The following is a 24,101-nucleotide window of genomic DNA, read 5'->3' as shown; positions in this document are numbered from 1 at the left end:
TACTCGCCGTCTCTACATGTCCACGTCGTCGCTCCCGAGGTCGGCATCAACCAGCTCGGACACGGCGCGCACGCGCTCGTCGAGCCCGACATTGGCGATGAGGTTGTCGAGCGTCTCGATCTCGTCCTGCGCGTCGGCGAGCAGCTCGTCGACCGCGCCCGCCGCCAGTTCGGGGAACCGTGCAGCGATCTCGACCGCCTGCGGCGCCTGCGCGGCCGTCTTGGGCGAGAGGATGAAGCTTGGCGGGATTTCTGCTCGTGCCTCACGGATCGCCAGCAAGGTCTGGTAGGTGAGCGTCTGGCGCTGGAGCTGGCGCTGCGCCTCCTCGCTACGACCGGAAGTCTGCGCAATCTGCGCCCAGTCGTCGCGGATAAACACGCGGCGCCAGACCGAGATCAGCGCCACCTGCTTGCGCGCCTCGGGTAAGTCGTTGTCGGCAACGAGGCGCTCCAGCGCAATGGCGGCATCGCGCTCACGGCCGCCAATGTTGTCCTTGAGGGTGAGGACGTCGACGAGCCCCTCAACATCGAGCGCGTCACCCGCCAGCAGGCGGCTGATGAGCTGGGTGAGCAGCCGTGTGTAGGCTGGTCGCTGAACGAGCACCTTGGCGTTCTCGGCAACGTATCCCTCGGCACTGGGCTGCTTGGGGTAGCCAGTGGTGGGCGCAGCAAGAACAATGGCGTCCTGCAGCGCGTTCTCGACGTTGATGATGTCGAGCTCGTCGTCGATAGACTCCAACAGCCGAGTGCGCTCCTCATTGTCACCCCTCGACTTGATCTCGGCGACAGCAGACAGCTTGGCAATGCTGCTGAGAATATGCTTCTGGTCCAAGTCGATCGTTCCGCGGTCGACCTCGAAGAGGGCAGCCGCGGCATCACCGTAACGCTTGCTTGCAATGTCGTGCAGCCACGACAGCTCGGGGTGAGGGAACTGCTGGAAGAAGGCGGAGAGTAGCGAGCCGTAGACCTCGTCCTGGCTCAGAAGCGTGTACACTTGGCCTGCAGTTGGTCAGTCAAAGCTCTGCGGCGAATCACCCACCATTGTCAATGTACCACTGGTACAGCACGAACGCAAAGTCCTTGCCAAAGCGCTCAATGTACTGCTCGATGCGCCCAGGTCCAGCCGAAGAGGCAGGGTTCTGGCACAGGTAGACGAGCGTGGGGAAGTCTCTGTGGTGCTCGGCCAGCTCGTACGCCGCGTCAACACGGTCAATGTCAACGAGGGGACGGATGACGCGAGGCTTGAGCTCGGCCCAGCGCTGACCAAGAGTCAGGCCGCTGGTCGGGTCCGCGCCTCCGCTCATCTCAGTTGCGCTCGTGCGCAACTTGTCCTCTGTGTTGTCGCACAGCGCAGCAGCGAGACTCGTCATCTGCTGCTTGAGCAGGTCTTGATTCCGCTGCTGAACCGCCTGTTCCGTGTTGGCGGCAGCACCAGTTGTTGGTGCCGCCTCGTCGACCACCGACCCGAGGGTGCGTGTCCGTTGCTTGATGAGCTTCTCCGTCGCAATGTACAGCGCCTCGACATCGTTGATAATCGTGTCGCTCGCTGTCCAGAGCGCAACGGCTGGGTGCGTCCGGTCGACCTGGTAGATGTTGATGCCGTGCTCGCGCACCAAGGTGCAAGCTGTGAGGACGATTAAGAAGATGCGGTTGGCCTCGAGAACCCATTCGGAGAGGTCGACACCGGTCGAAGACACAGCCTTGAACGACTGGAAGACGGTGTCCAAGAGACGGTCGAGCTGGAGGACATGCTTCCGGAAGAAGAGGCGGACAATGTCGTCCTGAGAGCCGGCACCGAGCTGCTCCATGAGGATGGTGATCGAGTCGGCGAGTAAGCTCTGCGGGGAGCGCGAGTAGACCTGGTCCATCACGCCGTTCTGGTAGTCCCAGAGGTCGATGGCGGCAGCGACCTTCTCGGCGTGGGAGCACAGCCGGCGGCGGGTGCTCTCAGGGAGCAGGCTGAGGGCATGGTTGCGGTGGATGAAGTCCATGAGCTCTTGCAGACGATTAAGGCGGTCGGTCAACAGGGCACGAATCTCGTAGATGGCAGGCAGGTTGGGTGACGACGACGAGACAATTTCGATCGAAACAGCCTCGGCGGCCTCGGCAACATCTCCCCTGTAGCCTGCGGGCAGGTCAAAGGTCAACGGGTTGTCGCCGCGGTCACCAAAGAAGACGGCCTGCTCCATGCGCGAGCGGATGGCGGCCGTGGCCGAGGCGGCCGACGAAAGGTTGCGGTTGGACACGACACCCTCGGCGACCTCGATAGTCATGAGGCCGCCAGTAGCGGCCATGGCCACGATGGACGAAACACCGCCCTTGCGAGCAGCACCGGCGCCGATGCCGATGAAGGCGTTGTTGGCGCGCAGCTTGACACTGTCCTCGTACGCATTGCTCGAGAGCGAGGCCATGACAATGGCCTCGGCGAAACGGACAAACACGGTCTGACTACCGGCCGGGATGTAGAGCCTCGGCGCGTCGAGCGTGCGGGGGTCCGGGTGGGCGACGTAAGAGAGGTAGACGATGTTGTTGAGGGTGACCGTGTTGGAGCGGACGTTGTTCTCGAACAGCACGACGGCGTGCGAGTTGTATGAGCGGCGGTTGTACTCTGACGAGCCCGACTGGGGCTGCGAGTACGAGACGAGTGCGCCGAGCTGGCCCGAGCCGACAGACACGAGGTCGTTGAGCTCGAGGTGGACGTTGCCCGAGTTCCAGACCCTCTCGTCGTCGAAGAGGGACTTGCCGATAGACTCTCGGAGGTCAAACTCGTGAACCAGCCGGACGCTGCCATCGGGGCCGACCGACCACTGCTGCAGCGTGCTCCGTCCGAGGAGGTGCACGCCGGCCGCGGACGCGGTAACCGCCGCGATTCCCCAGCGCTCGGTGTTGTCGTTGAAGATGGCGGGCGATGAGCGCCCAAACAGGCCACTGCTGCGCGTGAACTGCGTAGTGGTGGGAACGAGCAGACCTCCGACCGGCGCGATACGGATGAGCCACGCCGACGACACGGTCGTCGTAACCACAAAGGTGCTGGCATCCAGCTTCCACAGCTTCTCGGCGTACACGCCATCGCCGCCGAGCTGGAGCTGGACGCTCTGGAAACGCTGGGCATTCGCGAGCGCGAGGCTCATGCTCTCCCAGAAGCGGACCTCGCCCGTCGCGGACACGAGTACGAGGCCGGGCTCCGACGGCGCGGAGTAGAAGGCGGCGAGGACGGGGGGCTCGGCCTCGAGGCCGGTCGTGTAGGCGAGCGGCGGCGCGGGGAATGAGTATACTGTCGGCGACGAGTGGGTGCGCTTGGCGTAGTTCCACGCGAGGGCTGCCTTGGGCGTCGCGACGAGCGCAAAGCCCGAGGCGGGGTCGACGCTCGCCGACACCTGGGCGACGATGAAGTCGGCCTCGGCCACGACGGCGGCCGCCTCGGTGGGCAGCGCGCCGGCAGCGACGACGGCGTGCCGCTCGTCCTTGGACCAGAAGACGCGCTGCGCCTCCCAGTCGTCGGCGGTGGCGGTGCGCTCGGCGCGCGGCGTGCGCGCGCTCTCAGCCTCTGAGCGGGACGGGCTGAGCTGGCTCTCGGAGCTGCGTAGGCGGGACGGGCGCAGCGACGGCGCGGGTGTCGACTCTGCCGAGAAGAGCGAGCCGCGGGCGACAGACTCGCGCCCGCGCGCGCCCCGTCGTGGGGCCCGGGCCGGCGTGTTGAACATGTTTGTGGTGGGTGATGTTGTGTTGATGGAGTCGAGCGAGTCTCGATGTTCTTTGTTGAAATCGAGCTGTTGTGTGGAAAGTGAGTCACGTGGTTGGATCCAAGGATTAGGGTGGCATTAGTCGCCAGTTGTAATGGGTTTACGCCGACAACTGTAATGCAACGCCACTGTCGCAACTGTTGTTTCCCTTCCTCATCTCTCTCCAAAACTCATCTCGCAATGGAAAGCAAGGTAGGCCCGCCCCCGCAACCACGCTGACAGCAGCCACCACCACCCGAGCGCAAGCAGTGGGACAAGGGCGAGTGGGCCGAGAAGGCGCGGCAGCGCGACGTCGCTGCCGCCGAGCACGCAAAGAAGGCCGAGGAGGCGGCCAAGGAAGGTGAGCTTACATTTCCTGGAACAGCTCAGCTCACCCCAGGCCGCAAGTACCGCCCGATGCCGGACGGGCCGGCGCCGACAGGCCTCGCGCAGCAGCACAAGGACCTCAACCTGGGCAAGAACCTCGGCAAGACGGTGCTCGTGCAGACGAGTACGGGGACGCAGGGCCCGCGAGGCGCCGGCTTCTACGTGAGTGGCTTCTTGTTCGTCGAGGAAAGCCGCTGACACGCCAGTGTGAACTGTGTAACCGCACGCTCAAGGACTCGCTGTCGTACCTCGACCACCTGAACTCGCGCTTCCGTGCGTAGCTCCCCAGATTTCCATGGCCTAGCTGACCACCGCAGACCTCGCAAAGCTCGGCCAGTCGACACACGTCGCGCGCTCGACCGTCGCGCAGGTGCGCGAGCGCATCCGCCAGCTGCGCGAGGAGTCCAAGACCAAGGTCGACGCAAAGAACTTTGACTTCCAGAAGCGCCTCGCCACGGTCCGCGGCGCCGAGCAGGCCAAGCGCGATGCGCGGAGGGAGGACCGCAAGCGCAAGCGCGAGGAACGGCGCGAGGCTGACAAGCTCGGCCGCGTCGGCGTGCAGAAGGGCGCGAGTGGCGCAGAGGTCGCCGCGGCGGTTAGCGAGCAGAACAGCATTGAGGCCATGATGGGCTTTGGCGGGTTTGGCACCACTCGCAAGCGGTGAGGAAGGGGGAGGCAAGGAGCCGACTACTATTTTAGACATGTTGTATCATCATCATCGCAATGCAAGCTTTGTGCAACCCCCAACTCCAGCCCCCTTGCCCCACGCTCGCGCGCAAAGTAAACAGTGTCCAACTTCACGGATACATCATGGCGAATACGAACATTACGATAGCGGGCAAGGTAAGGACTAGGGTCCAGTGAGTACAGTCTAGAGAGGCCCTGGGGACATGGATGGGCAGCAGTGCCATGGGACGGCACGTTGGCCATGGATGACAGGTAGGCCACGGCGAGCGCGGCAGTCGGCGGGGACGGGCATGTACATGTCCCGGGCGACAGGCGGTCGCGCCGTTTTACTCTTGGCCGAAGCCCAGCGTCTCCTCGACGGCAAGCGTGAGCTTTTGCTCAAGCGTGTCGTAAGACTTGTATGCTGGCAGGTCGATACGGTTGAAACACGTGTGCGACTTTGGCAGCTGCGTGATCTCACCGGCCTTCTCAATCGTGAAGCGACGGGGGCCGTCGGAACCCTGCAGGTCCTTGAAGCCGTTGACGGGGATACGAGAAGTACCAGTGGTGAACTGGAGCAGACGCGACTTGCGCTCAGCGGGCCAGCTGCGAACAATCTTCCAGAACCACTCGACAACCTCGTCAGAGGGGTTGTAGCCACGGTAGTCGGTGTGCTTCTGCCAGTCGTCGACGTCGATCTCGGACATACCACCGATGAGGAGCTCGAGCTCACGCTCGTCGAACACGTTGATGAGCTCCTGAGGGATGAGCTCGTTGAAGCCCGACATGAAGGCCTCAAACTGCTCCGACACTCGTCGAGAGATACGGTACTCGGTGACGTAGTTGACGTAGTCCTTCTTGTTGTCCTCGGTGACCTCGATGTCACGGCCTCCGGGCTTGAGGTCGATGGTGACGAGCTCGCCGAAGTGCTCCTCGCTGATCGAGAACGTGTCCTCGATGACGTCGGTGATGTCGTTCTCGAGCATCCACGTGAGACCGCGGTGGAGACCGGCGTCGACAGACTCGAGGTCGGCGAGGGTAATCTTCTTCTTCAGGATCATCTTGTAGAACGAGACAATGAAGTAGGCGTCGAGGAAACGACGGTGGAAGATACCAAGACCAACGACACGGCCGATAAACTTGAAGTAGTTGAGGTGCTCGGGGTTGACACCAGAGTTGGGGTTGATCTGGAGGGTGTAGTTGTCGTGGGCCGAGTACTCGAACAGACAGTAGAAGGGGTTGAACATTTCGTGGGAAAGCAGGAAGAAGAATTCACGAGAAAGACCTCCGTAGTCGAGACCGTCTTCGCCCTCGAACTTGATCATCAGGCGCTTCTTGAGGTCATTGGGCGACTGGCGCATGATCTCGGTGTACGAGCCCTCAAAGATGTTCTCACGCGACACCTTGATGTGGCACTGGCCCGTGTTGGAGCGGAGCGCGGGCTGCGAACGGAAGTAGATGAGCTTGCGACGGAAGTCACGCTTGTACTGGGGCACGTTGACGTCAAGCGAAGATGGCAGACGGGGGTCGTCCCAGGTCGTCGTCTTGGTGTTGTGGTCGACGAAGTAGACACGGGCGGTCGAGGTGAGACGCATCTCCCATCCAGAGGGCAGAGGACCAAGCTGCGAGACAGTCTGGGGCTGGATCTGGGTGCCCGACTGTCCGGGAGCAATGACACGGAGGAGCTGCTGGCGGCGGGGGTCGACCCATGTCGTCGTGCGCGTGTTGTGGTCGACGAAGTAGGGGCGGCCCTCGGGAGTGAAGCGCTGCTCCCAGCCGGCTGGGAGGGGACCAGTGCCGACAGTGGTCTGCTGGCCCACAGGGATAGCCGTGGCCTGGTTGGTCGGGGTGTGAGCACCAGTGTTCTGCGTGTCGAGCATGTCGTCGGCAAGAGTGCGCTGGTTGTGGCGGGCACGAGCGGCGGCATCCTGGCTGGCCTGGTTGTTGGTGTTGGACGACTGGTCGCTGCTGGGGCGGCTCCACGTGGTGGTGCGCGTGTTGTGGTCAACGTAGTACTGGCGGCCAAGGTGGTCGATACGACGCTCCCAGCCTCCAGGCAGAGGACCAAGCTGGTCCGAGTGCGAGTCGAACTGGTGGCCAGCGGCGCCAGTGTTGTTGTTGAGGCCCGCCGTAGCGGTGGCAAGAGCAGTCATTGGCTGGTTGCTCGACGCCTGGGGTGGCGCGGGGTTGGAAGGAGGCGGCGGGTTGGCGGCGGCAGGAACGGGGGCCACTGCTGGGCTGGAAGTCACGGCAGCTGGGCTCTCTGGCTCAGGGGTACCGTTGGCGGCACGAAGCTGGTTGCCAGTGTTGACAGAAATGGCCGAGTCGCCTGCGGCAGCGCTGGTGCTGGCAGTGTTGGCGGCGTTCTGAGGGGGGTTGGTGATAGGAGTCGCAGTCTGCGTAGAAAGGTAGATGATGAGCTTGCCGTCGACAGCAACCTTCTCTGATCCCTTCTTCAGGTCGCGCGTGAGCATCTCTGCAGTCGAGTCAGCACTGTCATCCGGTCCCAAGTATCGACACGACGCACCCTGGCCACCGAGCTCAAGGTCGCTAAAGACGTCGGAGACCTTGATGTTGATGACACCGAGGAAACCCTGGTCCTGCTGCAATGGGCGTCAGCATGCACCCCAACCACGTTCGTATGCAGCAAGCGTGCCGCACGTACCTTTCTCTTGAACTTGCGCTGGTCGAAGATTTGGACTGCAACTACACTCGAGTCCTTGACCGTGCTTTGAAAGTCAGCATTGTTGCAGATACGACAACGTTGGCCCTTGCGGGCGGAAGCGAAGGGGAGGCGAGGTGGCGGAAACAATCGAGGTGCACCACCTCCGGACCCCGTCATCGGTGACACGGCGACAAGGCCGGATGTGCCCCGCCACGCTGCAGACGCGCACACGATGCACCGACGTCGGCACAGAGGCATACAACATCATCGCGTCCAGATCACAGCCGCCGCGGTCGTTGCCGCGGCCTGCGCGCGGACGCAGGTCGGGTGTCACTTACATGTCAAAGTTCTCATTCCAGTAGGGGTTGAGGGTGCGCTTGATGACCGAGGTCGTGTGGAGCTGCTCGCCGTCGACCGAGACAATGGCAAAGGGGTCGGGAAGGCGGAGGATGTCGCGCTTAATTAACGAGTCGGCGGCGACGACTGTGGGAGAGGACGGGGGGAGGTGAGTCAAGTGCAAGTGCGATCCGCAGCAGTGCAAGACAAGCGGTGCAATGTCAAGATGGCGGTGGAGACGACGGTCAAGTGCGGGGATGAGACCGCGATGGAGTTGGACGCGGTGCAGACAGTGCCGATCAGTGCGAGGTTGTGTGTGATGGGAGCGTGATGAGCGGGCGCGAGAGTGCACAAGCAGAGAGGAGACGAGGAGATACAGTGTCAGCGACCATACGAGGCTTGCACGCCACTGCAGGCTCTAGACGTACTCGTGATGCGGATGCGGCGCGCCCTGTAGTTGTTGACGGTGGTGAGCACGCGAGTGGTGACGAGGGGGAGAGGGTGGTGAGCGGCAGCGAGTGGGATACGGATGAGTCATGAAGAAGCATGGGTCAGCAAGGACGAGGAGCGGGGGGAAGAGACAACGCACTGGTGGGCACGGTTCTGGAGCGTCGCGCTCGACATTGTGCGCGGGATTGCCTTTGCGGCGTTGTTGGGAGCAGGTGAGGGCGATGCGAGTGTCGGTGTGTTTGCTAGGTGCTAGTTGATGGCGTCGTGTAAAGAGAGATTGTGGCCAAAAGGGTGGAAGGAAGATGGAGCCGCGAGAGAGATGGTGTGTGTGGGTGGTGGTGCAGTGGTGGATGGGTGACTGAGTCAGTGGTGCGGTGAGCCGACCGGGCGGGGCGGGGGTGGGCTGTCGGGCGGAGGACCTGCGGCGCCTGGTCGACTGAGTGTGGGTGTGCAGTGAACTTTGTCAGGGATTCGTACAAGTTGACAGGCGGCGGGGGGTGCAGGCAGGCGGGCGGGGCGGGCGACGACGACGACGACGAGCGGGCGGGCAGTCGGGGTCCAGCGCGGCATCAAAATAATGTCGCGCGTCGCCAGGTGCTGCTGACTCCCAATTCACACATTCATAGGGCACTTGACCCAGGCGGGCGGGCGGGCACTGGCCGTCCAAAGCCAGCCCTGACTGACTCAGCTGGTGAAAATGGCGCCATAATCAACACGCCTAGTCCATTACAACGCAAGCCTAATCCAATTAGCCACACTCATTAGGGTCACCTTGAAACCACGTCTCTGACAACCTTCTCGTCCTAGTCGCTCGCCCACCACCCCATTGACGTCAACATTCCTGTGGCAAATCATCCGCAGCTTGCGTCGACACGCAGCCCACATATTGCCCACTCTGCGCTGCGCCACGCCTCGAGCATACATTACATCACACCTAGAGCCCAATTCCGGTTACTGCTGCTGCTACACGATACCTTTCCGTACACCCTCACCCCTCCTACTCGTCCTCCTCCTGCTCCGCCACAACCGGCAGCAGGCTCGCCTCCTCTTGCTCCTCGATGTCCTCCAACGCCTCCTCCTCCTCATCCGTAGCCATAATCTTGCGTGCCTGGGCAAAGAATAGCTCGGCCTCGGTGTGCTTGGATATGTTTTGAATCTCGTACAGGTTGCCTAGCACAGTCAGCCTTGGTCGTGTGCCATCCGCCGACTATGCCACACTCACCTCGGGGGATCAGGAACTGGGCACTCTTGGCTGCGACAAAGGTCGTCTTGTGGATAGTGACCCGGACCACGCCCTTGATAACGTAAAAGACCTCGGTGTCGTCAGCATGTGCCCGCAACCCGCAGCAACGTCACTCACATAGGCATTGTCCTTGGACTGCTTGGCCGGCTTGCTACCGTCCACAGGAAGAATGACTACACCAGACGCCAGGAACTTGTCTTCGCCGAACACCTTTTGGTATAAAAAGTTGGCATCTCGAACGACCTTGGGTTCGAGCATTGTCCAGGGGAACAGGATGCGGCGCTTGACATCGACGTTGTTGGCAAACTGGTTGACATGGCCGATGGGGTTGGCGTCTTCGTCGAGACCGAGCTCCTCGTCCTCCTCGACGACCGATTCACTCCGTGCTCGGCGGTCAGAGCGAGCACTGACACTCTCACTCCGTCCAGAGCGTGGCCTTCCTCGGCGGCGGCCCCGGGTCGCGCCCCGTGGTGGCGGTATCTCTTGAGGCTTGCGCACGACCTCCTTGATCTCGGGCTGGTGCTGTCCTCGGGCGTACTCGAAGTGCTCGCCGGCCCACCACTTGAGGGGCTTGAAGTGTTTCCGGCCAGAGCGGCGCATCTCAAAGTCGCCCTGGTAGTCTGTTTCCCGCTCTGTTGGACGTCAGTGGGGCAAGAGGCGAGGGAGACTCACCGAGACCAAACTGCGAGACGCGTTTGCGCTTGGCGACGACCTCTGGCTCCTGCGACTGCTTCGCTGTCCTCGGTGCTTTCGGCGACTTTGGATTCTTTGGCGGTCGGCCAGGCCCCCGCTTTGGTGGTGGTGGTGGTGGTGGCTCATCGTTCTCCTCGTCCTCCTCCTCTCCCTCCTCATCCTCGACGGCCGCCTGCTCTAAGCCGACGTCCTCGTCGTCGTCATAGTCGTCCCCTCCGAAATGCAACGGCTCGTTATCGCCGTTGCCCTGGGCCTCCTGGAAGCTGTCCGGCACACCATCGTCGTGCTCGTCGTCGTCGTCGTGCTCGTCGTCGTCGTCGTCCTGGACGTATCGCCGCGCGAGGCTCGTCCGCTTGCGCACAGGCTGCGAGTCGGTCGCTGGTGGCTCGTCTTCCTCGTCCTCTTGCTCCTCCTCGCCGGCATCCCCAAACAGCTCCTCCTCCCCCTCCTCCTCAATCACAGTCTCCTCTCCCTCCTCCTCCATCACGATGTCCTCCTCGACGGCAGCCACCACGCGCAGCGACGGGCGCCCGCGGCGCGGCTGCGGGCTCGCACTCGACCGCAGGCTCACGTCGCCCATCTCGTCGATGTTCGCCGGCGAGAGCAGGTTCGGCCGTGATCCAGACGCGGTGTTGCTCACGACACGCGGGGTCCGCTCGCCGGCCACCTTGGCGGCAATGGTCGCGCGGCGGCTCGACGTGCGCTCCGATGGGCTTGGGATGCCGTCGTACCCGACGCTCGGGGACGGCGGGGGGAGGTGTGTCCGCTTTGGCAGCGGCACGCTGGGTGGCGGGTCTGCCGTCAGCGACGCAACAGCACGCTACTCACTCGGCGAGCTCTGGAAGAAGGGCGCAGGCGGCGTCGTGTTCCCCACCTCGTCGTCGTCGACTAACAGGTCGTCAGCGACGAGCGAGTCGGCCTCCTCGTCGTCGTTATGTAAGTCGCTTAAGCGCCCGCGCCGGCGCTGAGGCCGGTCATTCGGGGAGCTACTCGGCCCGCTGCCGTTCCGTCGATTCTTCGGCGTGCGCGCCGGCGGCGCCTTGGACGGGCCGTCGCCCGGCGACTTGAAGAAGAGGTCGGGGTCCTCGAATCCGTCCTCGGTGAGCGGGACGTTGGTCGGCATGATCTTGCCCGTGCGTCTGGGGTGCGTCAGCGTCAGCCATCACCCGGCGTGGCAGCGGCGCGGGGCACCCGCCCACAACTCACGAGCCGACGGCCTGCGGCCGCGCATTGAACGGCACATATTCGTCGCGCCTGCGTCGGCCCGGCGTGCCCTGTGCTGGCGGCGCGCGGCTGCTGCTGCCGCCCGCGGCGGGCTGGGACGATGCGGGGCGGCGTTCCTTTGCCATTGGCGCGTGCGTGTGCTCGGATGCGCTGTGCGCGGCGTGCACGCTGACGAGGTGGTGGGAGAGCGGTTGGACCAAAGCCGAGATGACTTGTTTGTTGACGTCTTTGAGTGACGCCAGATCGGGGGGATTTGCTTCCGGCATTAGGCGTGCTGCCAGGTGGCGTGCCTTTTGCCTGAGGGGGTGTGGCGGTCGAAGAGGCACTCGAGACCTGCTCGTCTGCGTGCTTTGCTGTTCCAACGTACGCGAATGCATGCTGGTGTATGGGCACGACGAGGTGCATATTGGATCTTAGTGTTGCTCTAGTCCAAGAAGAGTGCGCATTTACCATGCTGGGAGGGCAATATCTCTCTAAGCAATTCCTCCTGAGCGTTTCGAGCTCGAACAGCGGGTCGAGTGCGACCCGACCGAGACCACACTCACAGTCGCCAACGCGCTTCCAAGCATCTGTCTCGTCCGCCATGATTTCTGTCCTTGAGGAGAGGGCTGGGTTGCGGCGGCGGCGACGCGCAGGTTGTCCTCGGTGCAAAATACCATGCGAGCAAGAACTTGGGCGGTTGGGTACACCAACATGGTCTCGTGGACAATAGAGACCGGAAGGGGAGTCGCAGCACGACGTCCACTGGCCACGGGGATCATTGAGGACCAAAAGCAATAAAATAAATAATTCGCCTCCTTGTTGTATCCCCGCTTGGATGTCAGGTCACAGTCGGGCTCGAACCGCCGTCCTATTTGTGACCCCGGACCTGGTGAAACAACCGTAGCTTTCAACTACCGACTGAGCCACCCGCCCCGCGCTAGAGAAGCGCGTTGGGATACGGCTCGCTCCGCGCACTTGAACTGGCGGTGGGTGGCCGCCCGTTCCTTTGTAGCGGAGGCTTGCACTCGTGTGCACTTTCCGCGTTCACGCTTCTCAAAAAGCGAGGCGACAGCGCACCCCCAGCCCTATGTCAACAAGTCTACCAAAACACTGAGAAAGCAGTGCTGTTCATCGGCACACCGAGTCAATGCCTGTTCATGTCAATAAGTGCGGACTCGCCTTCCAACTTCATGACCAAAGATGGCACTACGAGGCCGCCTGCACGGCGAGGGGAAGCCCCAGCTGCACAGCGCGGCCTCACCTTCCCGGCTGACCGAGAGGACCGCGTCGCCTCGCCGAACGTGCCGCCACGGCCATTTGCCATCCACCCCGCTGCCCCACCCGCCACATATTACGCCTCATGCACGGTACAACACACCATCTACAACAGGGCAATCGAGTCGACGGCGTGCTCCGACTCGGAGTAGCCGAGGACCTGCTCAATGTGCGAGCTCTTCATGCCCTTGATGCGGTCAATCTCCACAGAGTTGTACTGCGCCAGGCCCTTGCCGACCTCGATCTCCTCCCACTCATCGGCGAGCGGGGCGGGGGTCTGCGCAGAGTCGTCGCTCGCCGTGGCGCCGATGGTGGCAAAGCTCACGGTGGCCAGGCGCTCCGAGATGGCCTTCATCGCGGGCGACGAGGGGCCGGTGCGGCTCAGCGGGTCGAGAGACGCGACGCTCGACGACAGCGAGAGCGCAGGCTGGATGTTCGGCGTGTCGGGCTGCGACGCGGTGGATTCCGGCGAGCGGTTGACGGCCGACGTGCTCGCCGCGAGGGGGTGCGCCTTGCGCAGCGCCCCAGGGATGGGCGACAGCAGTTCTGGGTCTGCGCTCGTGGGCGCCGAGTCGTCCAGCCTTGCTGGGGTCGGCGCCTCGGAGATTGGATTTGTGAGGAGCGGCGCGGGCGGGAACCTCTTTCGCCTGCGGACGACGATGCGAACCGCCTGGTGTGATGCGAAGGGGCCCTCGACACGCACGACACCTGCCGGGAGGAGACGGCCACCCGACTCGCGGCGACCGATGGCGCGGTATGCGCCCTCGTCGATAACCACTGTACCGGCCGCGTGCAGGCCATGTGCGATCCACCACTTGCGGCTGGAGAGTTAGCTCGTGTCATTCGCCCTCCCAACTCACTCTTTGAGCGCGGTCTGGTGGCGCAGGAAACGCGTGCACAATGGGCCGTTTTCCAGGTGCGAAACCGAGGCGTCATCTGCCTCGCGCGACGGACCGGGGCCGCCCTCGATGATGCCGAAGATGTCCGACACCTTGGTCGCGTTCATAACCACGGTGGTGACGCCTGCTGCCGTTGCGAGCTCGGCCGCGATGATCTTTGTCGACATGCCACCGGTGCCGAGCGACGTGCCAAACGTCGCCGTCGACACCTGCTTGCGCACCTCGGCAATGTCGCGCACGACCCGAACGGCCTTGGCGTCGGGATTTGAGCGCGGGTTGTCCGTGTACAGCGCGTCGACATCGGTCAGGAGGAAGAGGTAGTCTGCGTGGACGACATTCCCGGCAATAGCCGAGAGCGTGTCGTTGTCGCCAAACTTGATCTCCGAGACGGACACGGTGTCGTTCTCGTTGACGATGGGCACGACGCCCATCTCGAGGAGCTCCTTGAACGTGTTCTGTGCGTTGATATACCTCGTGCGCTGGTGGGTTAGCGAGCTCCAAAGCCTACAACACCCACGTCACCAATGTCCATGCGCGTCAGGAGGATCTGCGCGATGGGCTGATCGAGATGGGCGAACAAGTTATCCCAGAGTGCGATGAGTCGGCCCTGTCCAATTGCTGCGAGTGCTTGCTTTTGGCTCAGGCCCTTTCCTCGCTCCTTCAATCGCATGGTGCGGAGACCGACGCCAATGGCGCCCGAGGACACGAGCACGACGCGGTGGCCCTGCTTCTTGAGCGTGACGACGGTCTCGACGATGGACGAGAGGAGGGGGAGGCGGGGGAGGAATGGCGGCGCCGGCTCGACAATGGACGATGTGCCTGCGGTGGTGTTAGACGAGTTGTCAGTATCCCGAGGTGGTTCGGCGCACCGAGCTTGATGACAATGGTCATCGGCGGCGTGCGCGGGGGGGTCGAAGGCCCAGCGCCCGGTGCCGACTTTGACCGGGTCTGGCATGAGCTATTGGTGTTTGTGCGGACCGGCTTTTGTCTCACAGTCATGGTGTGCGTCTAGGTGTTGGGTTCCAACAGCAGATGTCTTGAGGGGGTTTAATAGCCCGAGGTGCGAGGACGAGTCGGTCGGGTACGAGGTTGCCAAGCTTTGGCCGCTGAGCCGCTTTGCCGTTGGGGGTGCGAGGGGTAGGCAGGATGTAGGAGGACAAGGGATCCGAGCTGGAGTGGCAGAGTACAGCCGAAGGATAATGGTCCGTCGTCGTCACGTCGTGCTGCTGCCTCTCGACGCGGCGGCTGCAAGCACTCGCCTCTTGACTTTTGACTCGACGACCATCGGTCCGGCCCGACGAGACGAGTGACGCCGGCCGCGGGCGAACTACTATCACCCGGGACAAAAGTACACTTCATTAAGTGTCACGTGACTTGAACCCACGCGGGACTCCGTACGATAGTGGGTGATAAGCGAAGCCCGGGCCACTTCCAGCCTCAATGAGGGCCCATCGCGGACGCCTGACGACTTGAGCATTGAACATCTCACCTCGATACCCACCAAAAGACATCATGGCCGGCCGCCCTCCCCCCAGCGAGATCGAGCTGTGAGTCGGCGAAGGCATCGCAGCCACTGACGCCCCAGCCACGAGGCGATCGACTGGATCAACCAGCAGCCTGACGCGCTCACCGGTGAGTTGGGCCGCGCGGCGTGTGGCCCATGCTGACGGCGTGCGCTTTGCCTCTACCTGCTCTTGACCCCTCCCGATAACCACCCCGCGCCTCACATCCCCCAGCCATCGTCAAGTACAAGCGCCCCGACCTCAAGGGCAACCTCGGATACCTGCATGTCGGCCGCCTCGACGACTACGGCAAGTTCCTCCAGATCCAAATCCACCCCCCGCCGACACACGAGGAGAAGGAGATCCAGATCCCGCTCGACCCGCCCATTCTCAGCTCGTTTGACCTGCGCCCGCTGTTCTACAAGTGGCGAGCGGAGGCGTTCAGCCTGTACCGGGTCGTGAGTGGGCCGGGTTCTGCATCTCCCTGCTGTAACCCACTGACCCTCACCACAGCCCACCAACGTCCAGATCAACTACTACGAGCGCCCAGCATGGTTCCCATTCACGGCGCCCGCGCTGATTGCCATGTCGGTGCTCTTCTTCTCGGCATGGGGCACGGGACACTATGCCGACCTTTTGCGCGAGAAGATCGAGTTCTACCTCGGCCCACACATGATCAAGTTTGGGTTCGGCCTCCTCGCCTTCTTCCACCTCGCGTTCGAGCCCGCATACATGTTCTGGTTGACGGGCAAGCACAAGGTGCCGTTCGGACCTCGCGTCAAGTGGATCCTGACGAATATGGCCGTCGGCTTTGGCGCCATCAACGAGTTCCACGAGTGCGTCATGTACGAGCGCCTGCGTCTGGTCTACAAGCAGACCGACGTCGGAGACATCGGACCGCGTAACAAGGGCTCCGAGGAGGTCACCGCCGAGAAGAAGAAGCAGTAGACGGGGGTCGATGTAATCCGACCATGGGGCGGATGTCTCCAGAACCGAGTTGGCCGAGTGGCACTAACCCTGAGGCACCCACCACTCACATCCAGTCGTCTCCGACGAGTCTGTCATCGAGCGGAGCCCGTGCCGAAGGTCGTCGTCTACAACTCCAAGCCCGCCAACATGCATGCAGCAGTACGCAGAGCCAAAAGGATATGCCTTCTACCCGAATCGAACGGGTGACCTTTCCATTGCACGCCGTACTAGTGGAAAATTCTAGCCACTGAACTAAGAAGGCCAGAGAGCCTCGACTCGGCGACCCTCGCTGCTGCTGCCCCACACGGGCTCGAACCGTGGACCTCGGAGTTGCTGGATAACAGCTCCACGCGCTAGCCAACTGAGCCATAGGGCAGGAAAGAGAGTCGCCGACGCCGACGCCGACGAGCGGCCGCCGCACTGCCCCACACGGGCTCGAACCGTGGACCTCGGAGTTGTCGAATAACAGCTCCACGCGCTAGCCAACTGAGCCATAGGGCAAGGGGGACGAATCCGCCGCGTCATTGGTGCTGGCGGGCGCGGGGGGAGGCTTTTGAGTGGTGCGGTGCGAGTGCGAGCGCGAGCGCGCGACCCTGAGCGCGAGGTGGCGGCGGCGGTGTGGCGGGGCGAGAGCCGATGGTTCTTTCGGGATGGTCAAGGTGCTCGTTCTTTGTTGTGCAGGTCGTGTCCGCGTCGGCGAGGCAGGCGTGTGGCCGAGCTGCCCTCCAACACAGGGCAACAGTCACCGGGTCGTGTCAGAGCTAGTGACGGCGGCGCGAGGTGGCTCATCCAAGGATGATCCAGAAGACGCAGAGCAGTTGTTCCAATCTATCGCCAGTTGTTCCGCGAGATAGCGGTGCGGGTTGATACACAAGCGAGCTTGCCGATGGCGATTACGGCGTGGCAGTGGTGTGGACCCGGGAGTCGCTGCGCGCTGCGCGTCCTGATATCGCAGTCGCAAGCTAGATACGCGCTCCGTCTCGGAGTGGCAGTGCGCGCGTGGTGCACCGCACTCCCGGGTGTGGGGCATCGAATCTGGAGTTGCCACATTCCTCGTGACGACGTCTCGGGCGCCATGTCGGCTCCAGCCCAAACCTGTGCTCTTGGCGCCTGCGAGCACTGGCAGCTCGGCCCCGTCGCTATCGTCGGCAGTGGGCGGCGACGGAATGCATATATGTCGGCGGGCGTCGTGGTGGTGGCGAGGCCCAGACGGCGTCGTCCCCCAGCAACAGCCACAACACAATGTCCCTACTCCCCAAGGCCGCCGCGTCGACCGACACGCTGCCGGCGTACACCACGTCGCCCGCGTACACCCCCGCGCCCACCCCCACGTACACCCCCGCGCCGCCTGCCCCCGCGCCCCCCGCGCCCATCAGCCCGGCAGAAGAGAAGGCCGCGCTGGCGTCGCGCATGGCCGGCTCAGTACACGAGCCCGCCCTCGGCCCGCCCCACACGGCGCTCGACCCCCGCGCAGTCTGCGCAGCGTACGGGCACGACGCGCGGCCCAGCTTCGCGACGGCCATGGCGCTGGGCGCGACCGTGCCGTTCTCGGTCGCGTACCTCGCCGCGCGGCGCACCGTCGCCTGCAACCGCTGCGGCGTCGCCGTGCGCCGCTCGCCGTGCCCGTGGCAGAGCTGGCGCAGCGGTCCGGGCTCGGGCGTCGGCGTCGAGGCGTTGGAGCGCTAGGCCGTTGGCAGGCGTCGTCGACAGCCGCTGCAGGACAGCCGCATCTGTAGCATAGCCTTGTTGTGAATGTGCATGTTAATTGACACGGCGCGGAAAGAGCAGTGGGCAGCCCCTCTCGTCATCCCGAATCATGCCGAAGTGCGAGACGCGTCGCGGCGACTACTGTGCGGGCACTGCCCGCCGCGCACGCAGACATGTGCGCACGCACGCGCCCACACATGCACGTCCATCGCGCCTGCGCCTGCGCCTGCGCGCGCCTGCCCCTGCGCGTCCGGCCGTTCGGGCACCATTCGGGCTGCGTTCGGCCGCGATCATCCACTATCTGTCATGTGGGCCGCAGTATCTGTAATCGCGTGCTGGCCCTGTCGTGTGCCGGCGGTATGGGGGCAGGGTGGGCGGTGGTTGGGCGCACGCTCGCGATCGAGCTGGCGCGCGCGCTCACGTCCAGGCCTCCGCGTGTCTCGTCTTGGCAGCGGCTGCCCGGGTCGGCAGGTGGCAGGCCCGTCCGGCCGTCTTGTTGTTGTCCTCGCCCTCCTCGTGCTCCTACTCGCTCGCTGCTCGCGCGACCGTATCTGTGGGGCATCTGGAACCCCCTCGCCCACCCCTCCGGCCCCCACTTGCGCGATCTCGGAAACAACCAACGCCGCGCGCCGTTCCTCAGCGCGTGGGAACCGCCGTTTCAGTCTGGCCGCCGTGGCGTCCGTCTCGGCGTACACGGCGGCGGCGGGCGGCGGTGGCGGGGCAGATACGCCTGACTCCGAACGCCTCATGCCGCCCGCTCGGTGCACCATAGCACGATGATATGCATGCTGCACGCAGGCCCAGATGTTTACCAGTCGTGTTCTGTGGGGAAGGTACCCGTAGTGTGGGAACCGACTAAGGGGTTGTGTAACTGGTGGCCAGCGTGTGCCACTGCGCGCTGCGCTGCGCGTGAACCACCCATCGTGCCATATCTCATCTGGAATACCATGCTTGGGGGCCATTGTGCGGCACTGGATGCCACTGCCGCAACCTAGCAGCCGAACGGTGCAGGGAAAAATGACGAGTAGTCTCGGGCAGCCATTCACCCCTCCCTCCGCCATCCCTGTCTGCTCGCACCCCCCGCCCACCTCCGGGGCGCGCGCGCTTACGAGACGGGGCCGTGTGCGCGTACACACGGGGCCATCGAGCCTCGCACCGCAGTCGTCTACGGGCCCGTCGTGCCCCACTAAAAGTTTGATCAGACGCGTCGTCCAAGGAGAAAACTCAAGTAAATGTGGGACAAGTGTGGGTGGGTGGTGCCTTAAGGGCCCACGGTTGACACCTCTCCCCCCTCTGGCCAATCACCCTCCCAGCTGCCACTGCACTTGCCGATTCTCTACGGTGCAATCAGAGCGTTGCCGCAAAAGACCTTGGCTAGTAGGCCTGGCCAGGCCAAGCCTCGTGCCGCCCCCGCGTACTGGCGCTGCTGCGGGCGGCCACTCAACGCTCAGTAGTGCTAGGGGCTCGGCTGGCGCCGCTCATCAAGATCGACGTATCCCTCGTGCTCCCCTCCGCCATTTGCTCGCCATCGCTATTCCGTGACTAGATGCTGAATTGTCGCCAGCCTCTGGTGGTCAGCTGTGCGACACTGTGTGGAGCTGGTCCATACATAGATTATCATCACCAATAGAAGCACGATATGTAAACCTTGCAGCACGTGTGTGGAGTCGGTTTGTGGAGTACGTGTGGGCAAACGACGCGCGGTACACACGGTAGTCGTCGATAACATCATTGCTGTGGCCGCCCAGGGGCACGTACGCTCTCAGCTGCCTGCTTGAACCTCCTGCCCAAAGGAAAATCTTTACTGGGCGTCGCGGCAGTGAGAGCAGACGAGCAGAGGAGCAAGAGTATGCCCAGCCCACCCACAAACGGTGGCTTGGGGCAAAAACTTGAACCGTGTCGGCCGTCAATTCAGGGACATTATTTTACTCGCCGCCCCACTGTTCGAACAGCAAAGGGTAATGTCAGAGGACAGGAAGTAGGACGGCGGCGGAGGCGGCAGCGGCGGCGGCGGCACGGCGTCATGCTGTTGCAGCAGTCAGTCTGCAGCAGATACGTGCCATGCCACTGCCGCTCGTACTCCCTCGTCGTTCGCTCGGCATGTGCAAGGGCACCGCCGCCGCCGCGCCGCGCACTCTCTACGTCCGTCCGTTCCTAGCAAGTGTGCTTGCTTCCCTGTTCGGCACACCTGAACGAGGGCTATGGGAAACAATCAGAGGTTTAGGCCACCCCATCAACCGCGTCAGTCGTTGCCGCCGCCGCCGCCGCCGCAGCAGCTGCCGACTGGTGCCATCACAATCCGCCATCAACCTGTACATTTTTGTCGTTTCTCTACAGCTCTGCTGCTAACGCGCGGGCCAAGCAAGCATCACGGCCGACTTGTCGCATCGCACCTCTTCCCTTTGCTCGCTACCACGCCACCTGGACCTCGACCTCACGACCTGGGCCGACTTGTTCTGTCAGTTGGGAACAGACAAGAGGTCAGTTGACCATTCACCACCACTACGACGCCCACTTGTAATCAACCATCTCCTTGCGCCTCATCGACCCGCCCCTCACTTCCTCTCTTCTCCCTCGCAAACGAGCGCGCGACTGGTTCGTTTCCCCTCGTGCAAGAAAACACTATAGATAGGTGGGTACCTCGCTCATGTTTCCACAACCGCGCGCGTCGCTCGATGGCTGGTCTCAACTGGCAATCTTCTGGGGAAATTTGTGTGAACCTCATCGCGGTCAGCTGGATCACACCTCGTTCGTCGAGAGGCTGTCACTCCTGCTCGTGCGCGAACATCATAAACGCTCCACAAGAGGTCACTGCGATCCTCGCAGACTCTCTCCCCACACACACCTCGTTCCTTATCCCACACTCTTTTGCCCCCCCCGTCACATCTCCCACCCGCTGGCCGGGCAGTTGAAGCTGACACACCATGCCATATCTAGCACCACCTGCGGCTCCCCTCTTCTCTGTACCCTCCGCCGCCCCGACCTCTCCTCTTCAACAGGCCTACCCCTCTCCTCCGTTAACGCCCTTATCGGACCTCGCCTGCCTTGCACCCGCAACTCCAGTCTTTTGGGCCTCGGAACGCAAATCCCCCACCCCGACCCTCCAAAACGTCGTTGACCTCCCCGACCGTCCCGTCCACAAGTCGCCGTCATCGTCGTCGCTTCTGGACGACGACCTCCACTGGAACTCGTTCCGCCTCTCTGCCCCCCGAGGCGACTCTCTCCTTGCAGTGCTAGGCGGCGTCCGCGTCCTGCGCATCGACGCCGTATCCGTCTTGGACAGGATGCCGCACACTGCCAGAGCAGCGGCCGCCGTGCACCGCCGTCGCGAGTCGGCCGACACCGACGTCGTTGACGACATTATTCGTGCAGAGGAGAAGTCGACCGCCATCCCAGCCGCACCGCTGCGCCGCGCAAAATCGGCATCCGACGTCGACCCCCTGCCGACCGTGGCATCTTCCTCGACGTCTGCCGCCGGCATCTACGTCTCCCCACCAACCCCAACGACGACGGCCGTGCCTGCTGCCGCATCGGTCCCCTCCATTGGACAGGTCCCAGTCCTCCCGCGCTCGTCCCCATCACCTCGCTCCTCGACTAGTGCCCTTCCCCGCACCCCGCGCAATGCGTCGCCGAACCCATCGCGCAACGCCAGTGCCCTCGGCATCACCATCAATGCCAGCGTCTTGCCAGAGGTCCGCAGCCCGCCACGCAGGCCCGTCGACACACTGCAGATCACTTCTCGCAGATCGCGCCGCCCCCGCCTGTTTGGCTTCACCGGAATCGGCGACGATCTTGGATCTGCCACGAGCTCGGCTGCGAGCTCACCAGAGGACCCTTCGTCACCAGTGACTGCCACAGTTGCCCTTGGCTCGGTCCTCCCTCGCCGCTACAACCCTGTTCGCACCCGCAGCGAGACGTCCCTCAGCACCCTCCCCCAGGCGCCTCCTCCCCCACGTCAGCGCCGCGGCACCGGTCTCAGGCTCGACCTCGGCAACATTGTGGCCCCCAACATCTCGCAGCCTACGTCGGCCGGCGTCGTCCAGTCGCCATATCACGGTGTCATCAAGAAGAAGAGCGGCGAGATCGTCCGCCCGGCTCTCAAGTATGTTGGCGAGCTGCTGCCCAACGGCACTCCTGCCGACAAGTCGCGCCCAATGTTCGAGTCCAAGTCGTGCCCGACGACACCCTCGTGCCCCAAGTATGTGCACTTTGACAGCCAGCTCGAGCACGTCAAGCTCTTCCTTCACACGCAGAAGCCTCTTGTCGTTTCTCGTCAGGGAACCCCAACCGACGAGATGTCGGAGAATGAGATGGACGAGGCCATGGCCGAAGCCGCAAAGGTTCTTCAGGTCCGCCTTCCCAACTTCCCCTCCGATCACCCACCCGATGCCGAAATCTTCCTCGAGTCGCTCTTCCTCAGCGAGACCCGTGACACTCTTCGCGGCAAGGTCTGTGTCAAGAACATTGCCTTTGAGAAGTGGGTCGCTGTTCGCTTCACCTTCGACTGGTGGCAGACGACTTCCGAGGTTTCAGCCGGCTACAAAGAGAGCATCCGCGGAGGCCTGTACGACCGTTTCGAGTTCAGCATCAAGCTCTCGGACATCCTCGACAGGATCGAGGAGAAGACCCTCTTCCTCTGCATGCGCTACTCGGTTCCCGGTCGCGAGATCTGGGACTCGAACAACGGCCAGAACTACCAGGTTCTGTTTGAGCGTCGTGCCCCAGAGTCGCCAAAGTACATGCCCAAGCGCGCGGTGACTGTCCCTCAGGGAATGGGTCGTGCCCGTGGCAGTAACGCCTGGAGCCTTACTGGCAACGACAACGACCGCATGGCCGACCTCCGCGCCAAGCTCAACCGCCTCACCTCCGAGGACCTCGAGCTCAACGCGCCGCTCTCTCCTTCCAAGAAGAAGCTATCGCGCAGCCCTCGCTCACCCCGCATGTCGCCGCGCCGCGCCGTCTCCTCTCCTGGCGCGGGCCCGGGCGCCGACCTGCCCGCCATGCCCGAGCTTGCGAACCGCTACGACTTTGGGTCTGCGTTCAAGTCTAGCCGTCGCGTATCGCCCCCACAGGGCCAGAACTTGGAGCTTCCGGTGGCCACTGGACCGTCAAACGACTTCTACTCGCCTCGTGCTCACTTGCTGACCGTTGGCGGTGGACCCGTATCGCCTATCTCCCCTATCCCCGGCGGTCCGTCCTCCCCTCTCGCCGGTCCCTCCTCTCCCCTTGCCGGCCAGTCATCATCTCCCCTGGCGAGCCCCGTGCCCGCCGCTATCTCTGGTGTCCGCATTGCCGCATCGCCCACTGCCCCTGTTGCCCCAGGCCCATCATCTCCTCTGGCCTTCATGCAGCCCCACCCTGGAAGCACAGAGTCGAGTCCGACCATCCGCCTTCCGTCTCTGACGAGCGGAACGAGCAGCTCCTCGACATCGCTCTCATCTGTCTCCAGCATCACGGCGACTCCCGCCCAGTCACCGGCGCTTGACCGCCACGCTGATGTCACGCCCTCTGACACAAGCTCGGCCTCGGCGTCGCCTCTGTCACCGCCTTCCGACGCCTCGTTCTCATCATCCGACTCGTTCCCCTGGTCACCGACGTCCAAGTTGGAGCGCAGCGTTGACGACATGAACATGGCCAGCTATGCTCACTTTATCGAGCAGTTCTGCTGGGCCGGCGGTGTCTCGTCCCCCGACACCCCCACGTCGACGAGCACGGACAACGTTCGACGAGTTCACTCTACGTCTTCGCTCGACCACTACTTCTCGTCGCCCCCCGACGCTGGCACCCCACGTGTGTTCACGCCAACGCATAGCATGAGCCGCAGCACCAGCGCCACAGGAGGAGCTGGCACAGGATCGACTGCTACGCCAAGCGCCTACCGGGCGTCGAAGGCGAGCCCGCCTACTCGTGAGGACCTGGACCACGTCGACAACGCCATTCGGTCGCTCACGAGTTCGCTCACGAGCACGCCTGTCGAGGGCAGCCCCGTCATCAGCCCGGCTATGAGCCGCATCCCGTCTTCGGGAGGTGGCGCCGTGCTCGCCGCATAGGCGTCCGCTTACGCAAATGATTCCAGCGGCAACGCTGTTAAACTCAGGCGGCGCCAAGCCACCGCCACTGCTGTGGTGGTGGTGGCGGCGGCGGCGACGATGAGTCCCTGCAAACGGGCCTCGTATTTCGCCGTCGCCTCTGGGTGCCAAATGCCTCACTCCAACCCGACTCTCGCATTGCCACCAGGACGATTTCCCACCTCTCTGTCACCATTACCCGGCACTCTGCGGCCACGTTGTATCAAATCTAGACCCTCGCCCCTTCCAACGTACCGTTCGGAACGGCGTTTCCGAGCATAGCATTGCACCGGTCTCTTGCGCTCTCTGTTCTC

The 24,101-nt window shown here is 63.3% G+C and overlaps 8 protein-coding genes and 3 non-coding genes across 11 annotated transcripts; 4 read left to right on the top strand and 7 right to left on the bottom strand.

Annotated features, from left to right (window-relative positions):
- Positions 1-12: 12 nt before the first annotated feature.
- On the bottom strand, positions 13-3,703 carry Q8F55_002882 (uncharacterized protein; the record flags this gene model as incomplete). The annotated part of the gene is made up of 2 exons (XM_069351454.1): positions 13-998; positions 1,039-3,703. The coding sequence occupies 2 exons, from the start codon at positions 3,701-3,703 to the stop codon at positions 13-15; spliced, it is 3,651 nt and encodes a 1,216-aa protein (XP_069211840.1).
- A 219-nt stretch (positions 3,704-3,922) lies between these two features.
- Positions 3,923-4,772, top strand: SNU23 (U4/U6.U5 snRNP associated protein; the record flags this gene model as incomplete). The annotated part of the gene is made up of 5 exons (XM_069351453.1): positions 3,923-3,934; positions 3,968-4,082; positions 4,122-4,270; positions 4,315-4,381; positions 4,426-4,772. The coding sequence occupies 5 exons, from the start codon at positions 3,923-3,925 to the stop codon at positions 4,770-4,772; spliced, it is 690 nt and encodes a 229-aa protein (XP_069211839.1).
- Positions 4,773-5,121: 349 nt separating this feature from the next.
- Q8F55_002880 (uncharacterized protein) lies at positions 5,122-8,399 on the bottom strand (the record flags this gene model as incomplete). Its single annotated transcript, XM_069351452.1, has 6 exons — positions 5,122-7,250; positions 7,302-7,377; positions 7,440-7,503; positions 7,778-7,922; positions 8,204-8,226; positions 8,365-8,399. The coding sequence occupies 6 exons, from the start codon at positions 8,397-8,399 to the stop codon at positions 5,122-5,124; spliced, it is 2,472 nt and encodes an 823-aa protein (XP_069211838.1).
- An 823-nt stretch (positions 8,400-9,222) lies between these two features.
- Positions 9,223-11,510, bottom strand: MIF2 (mitotic fidelity of chromosome transmission-related protein; the record flags this gene model as incomplete). Its single annotated transcript, XM_069351451.1, has 6 exons — positions 9,223-9,395; positions 9,448-9,538; positions 9,586-10,100; positions 10,141-10,956; positions 10,990-11,300; positions 11,368-11,510. The coding sequence occupies 6 exons, from the start codon at positions 11,508-11,510 to the stop codon at positions 9,223-9,225; spliced, it is 2,049 nt and encodes a 682-aa protein (XP_069211837.1).
- A 1,238-nt stretch (positions 11,511-12,748) lies between these two features.
- On the bottom strand, positions 12,749-14,540 carry PRO1 (Glutamate 5-kinase; the record flags this gene model as incomplete). Its single annotated transcript, XM_069351450.1, has 5 exons — positions 12,749-13,463; positions 13,503-14,020; positions 14,059-14,360; positions 14,411-14,489; positions 14,535-14,540. 5 exons carry the CDS (start codon positions 14,538-14,540, stop codon positions 12,749-12,751), a joined length of 1,620 nt encoding a protein of 539 aa, XP_069211836.1.
- A 513-nt stretch (positions 14,541-15,053) lies between these two features.
- On the top strand, positions 15,054-15,991 carry Q8F55_002877 (uncharacterized protein; the record flags this gene model as incomplete). The annotated part of the gene is made up of 4 exons (XM_069351449.1): positions 15,054-15,088; positions 15,127-15,173; positions 15,278-15,501; positions 15,557-15,991. The coding sequence occupies 4 exons, from the start codon at positions 15,054-15,056 to the stop codon at positions 15,989-15,991; spliced, it is 741 nt and encodes a 246-aa protein (XP_069211835.1).
- A 201-nt stretch (positions 15,992-16,192) lies between these two features.
- On the bottom strand, positions 16,193-16,274 carry Q8F55_002876. The gene has a single exon. It is a non-coding gene; the product is annotated as a tRNA-Thr (tRNA).
- A 33-nt stretch (positions 16,275-16,307) lies between these two features.
- Q8F55_002875 lies at positions 16,308-16,388 on the bottom strand. Its single transcript has one exon. It is a non-coding gene; the product is annotated as a tRNA-Asn (tRNA).
- Positions 16,389-16,432: 44 nt separating this feature from the next.
- On the bottom strand, positions 16,433-16,513 carry Q8F55_002874. Its single transcript has one exon. It is a non-coding gene; the product is annotated as a tRNA-Asn (tRNA).
- A 741-nt stretch (positions 16,514-17,254) lies between these two features.
- On the top strand, positions 17,255-17,698 carry Q8F55_002873 (uncharacterized protein; the record flags this gene model as incomplete). The annotated part of the gene is made up of 1 exon (XM_069351448.1): positions 17,255-17,698. One exon carries the CDS (start codon positions 17,255-17,257, stop codon positions 17,696-17,698), a length of 444 nt encoding a protein of 147 aa, XP_069211834.1.
- A 2,945-nt stretch (positions 17,699-20,643) lies between these two features.
- On the top strand, positions 20,644-23,769 carry Q8F55_002872 (uncharacterized protein; the record flags this gene model as incomplete). Its single annotated transcript, XM_069351447.1, has 1 exon — positions 20,644-23,769. One exon carries the CDS (start codon positions 20,644-20,646, stop codon positions 23,767-23,769), a length of 3,126 nt encoding a protein of 1,041 aa, XP_069211833.1.
- Positions 23,770-24,101: the final 332 nt, after the last annotated feature.

The sequence above is a fragment of the Vanrija albida genome (assembly GCF_041260175.1).
Source record: "Vanrija albida strain AlHP1 chromosome Unknown contig_2, whole genome shotgun sequence".
NCBI classification, from domain to species: domain Eukaryota; kingdom Fungi; phylum Basidiomycota; class Tremellomycetes; order Trichosporonales; family Trichosporonaceae; genus Vanrija; species Vanrija albida.
The sequence above is the reverse complement of the archived record's forward strand: the minus strand, read 5'-3'. Positions and strand labels throughout refer to the sequence as shown.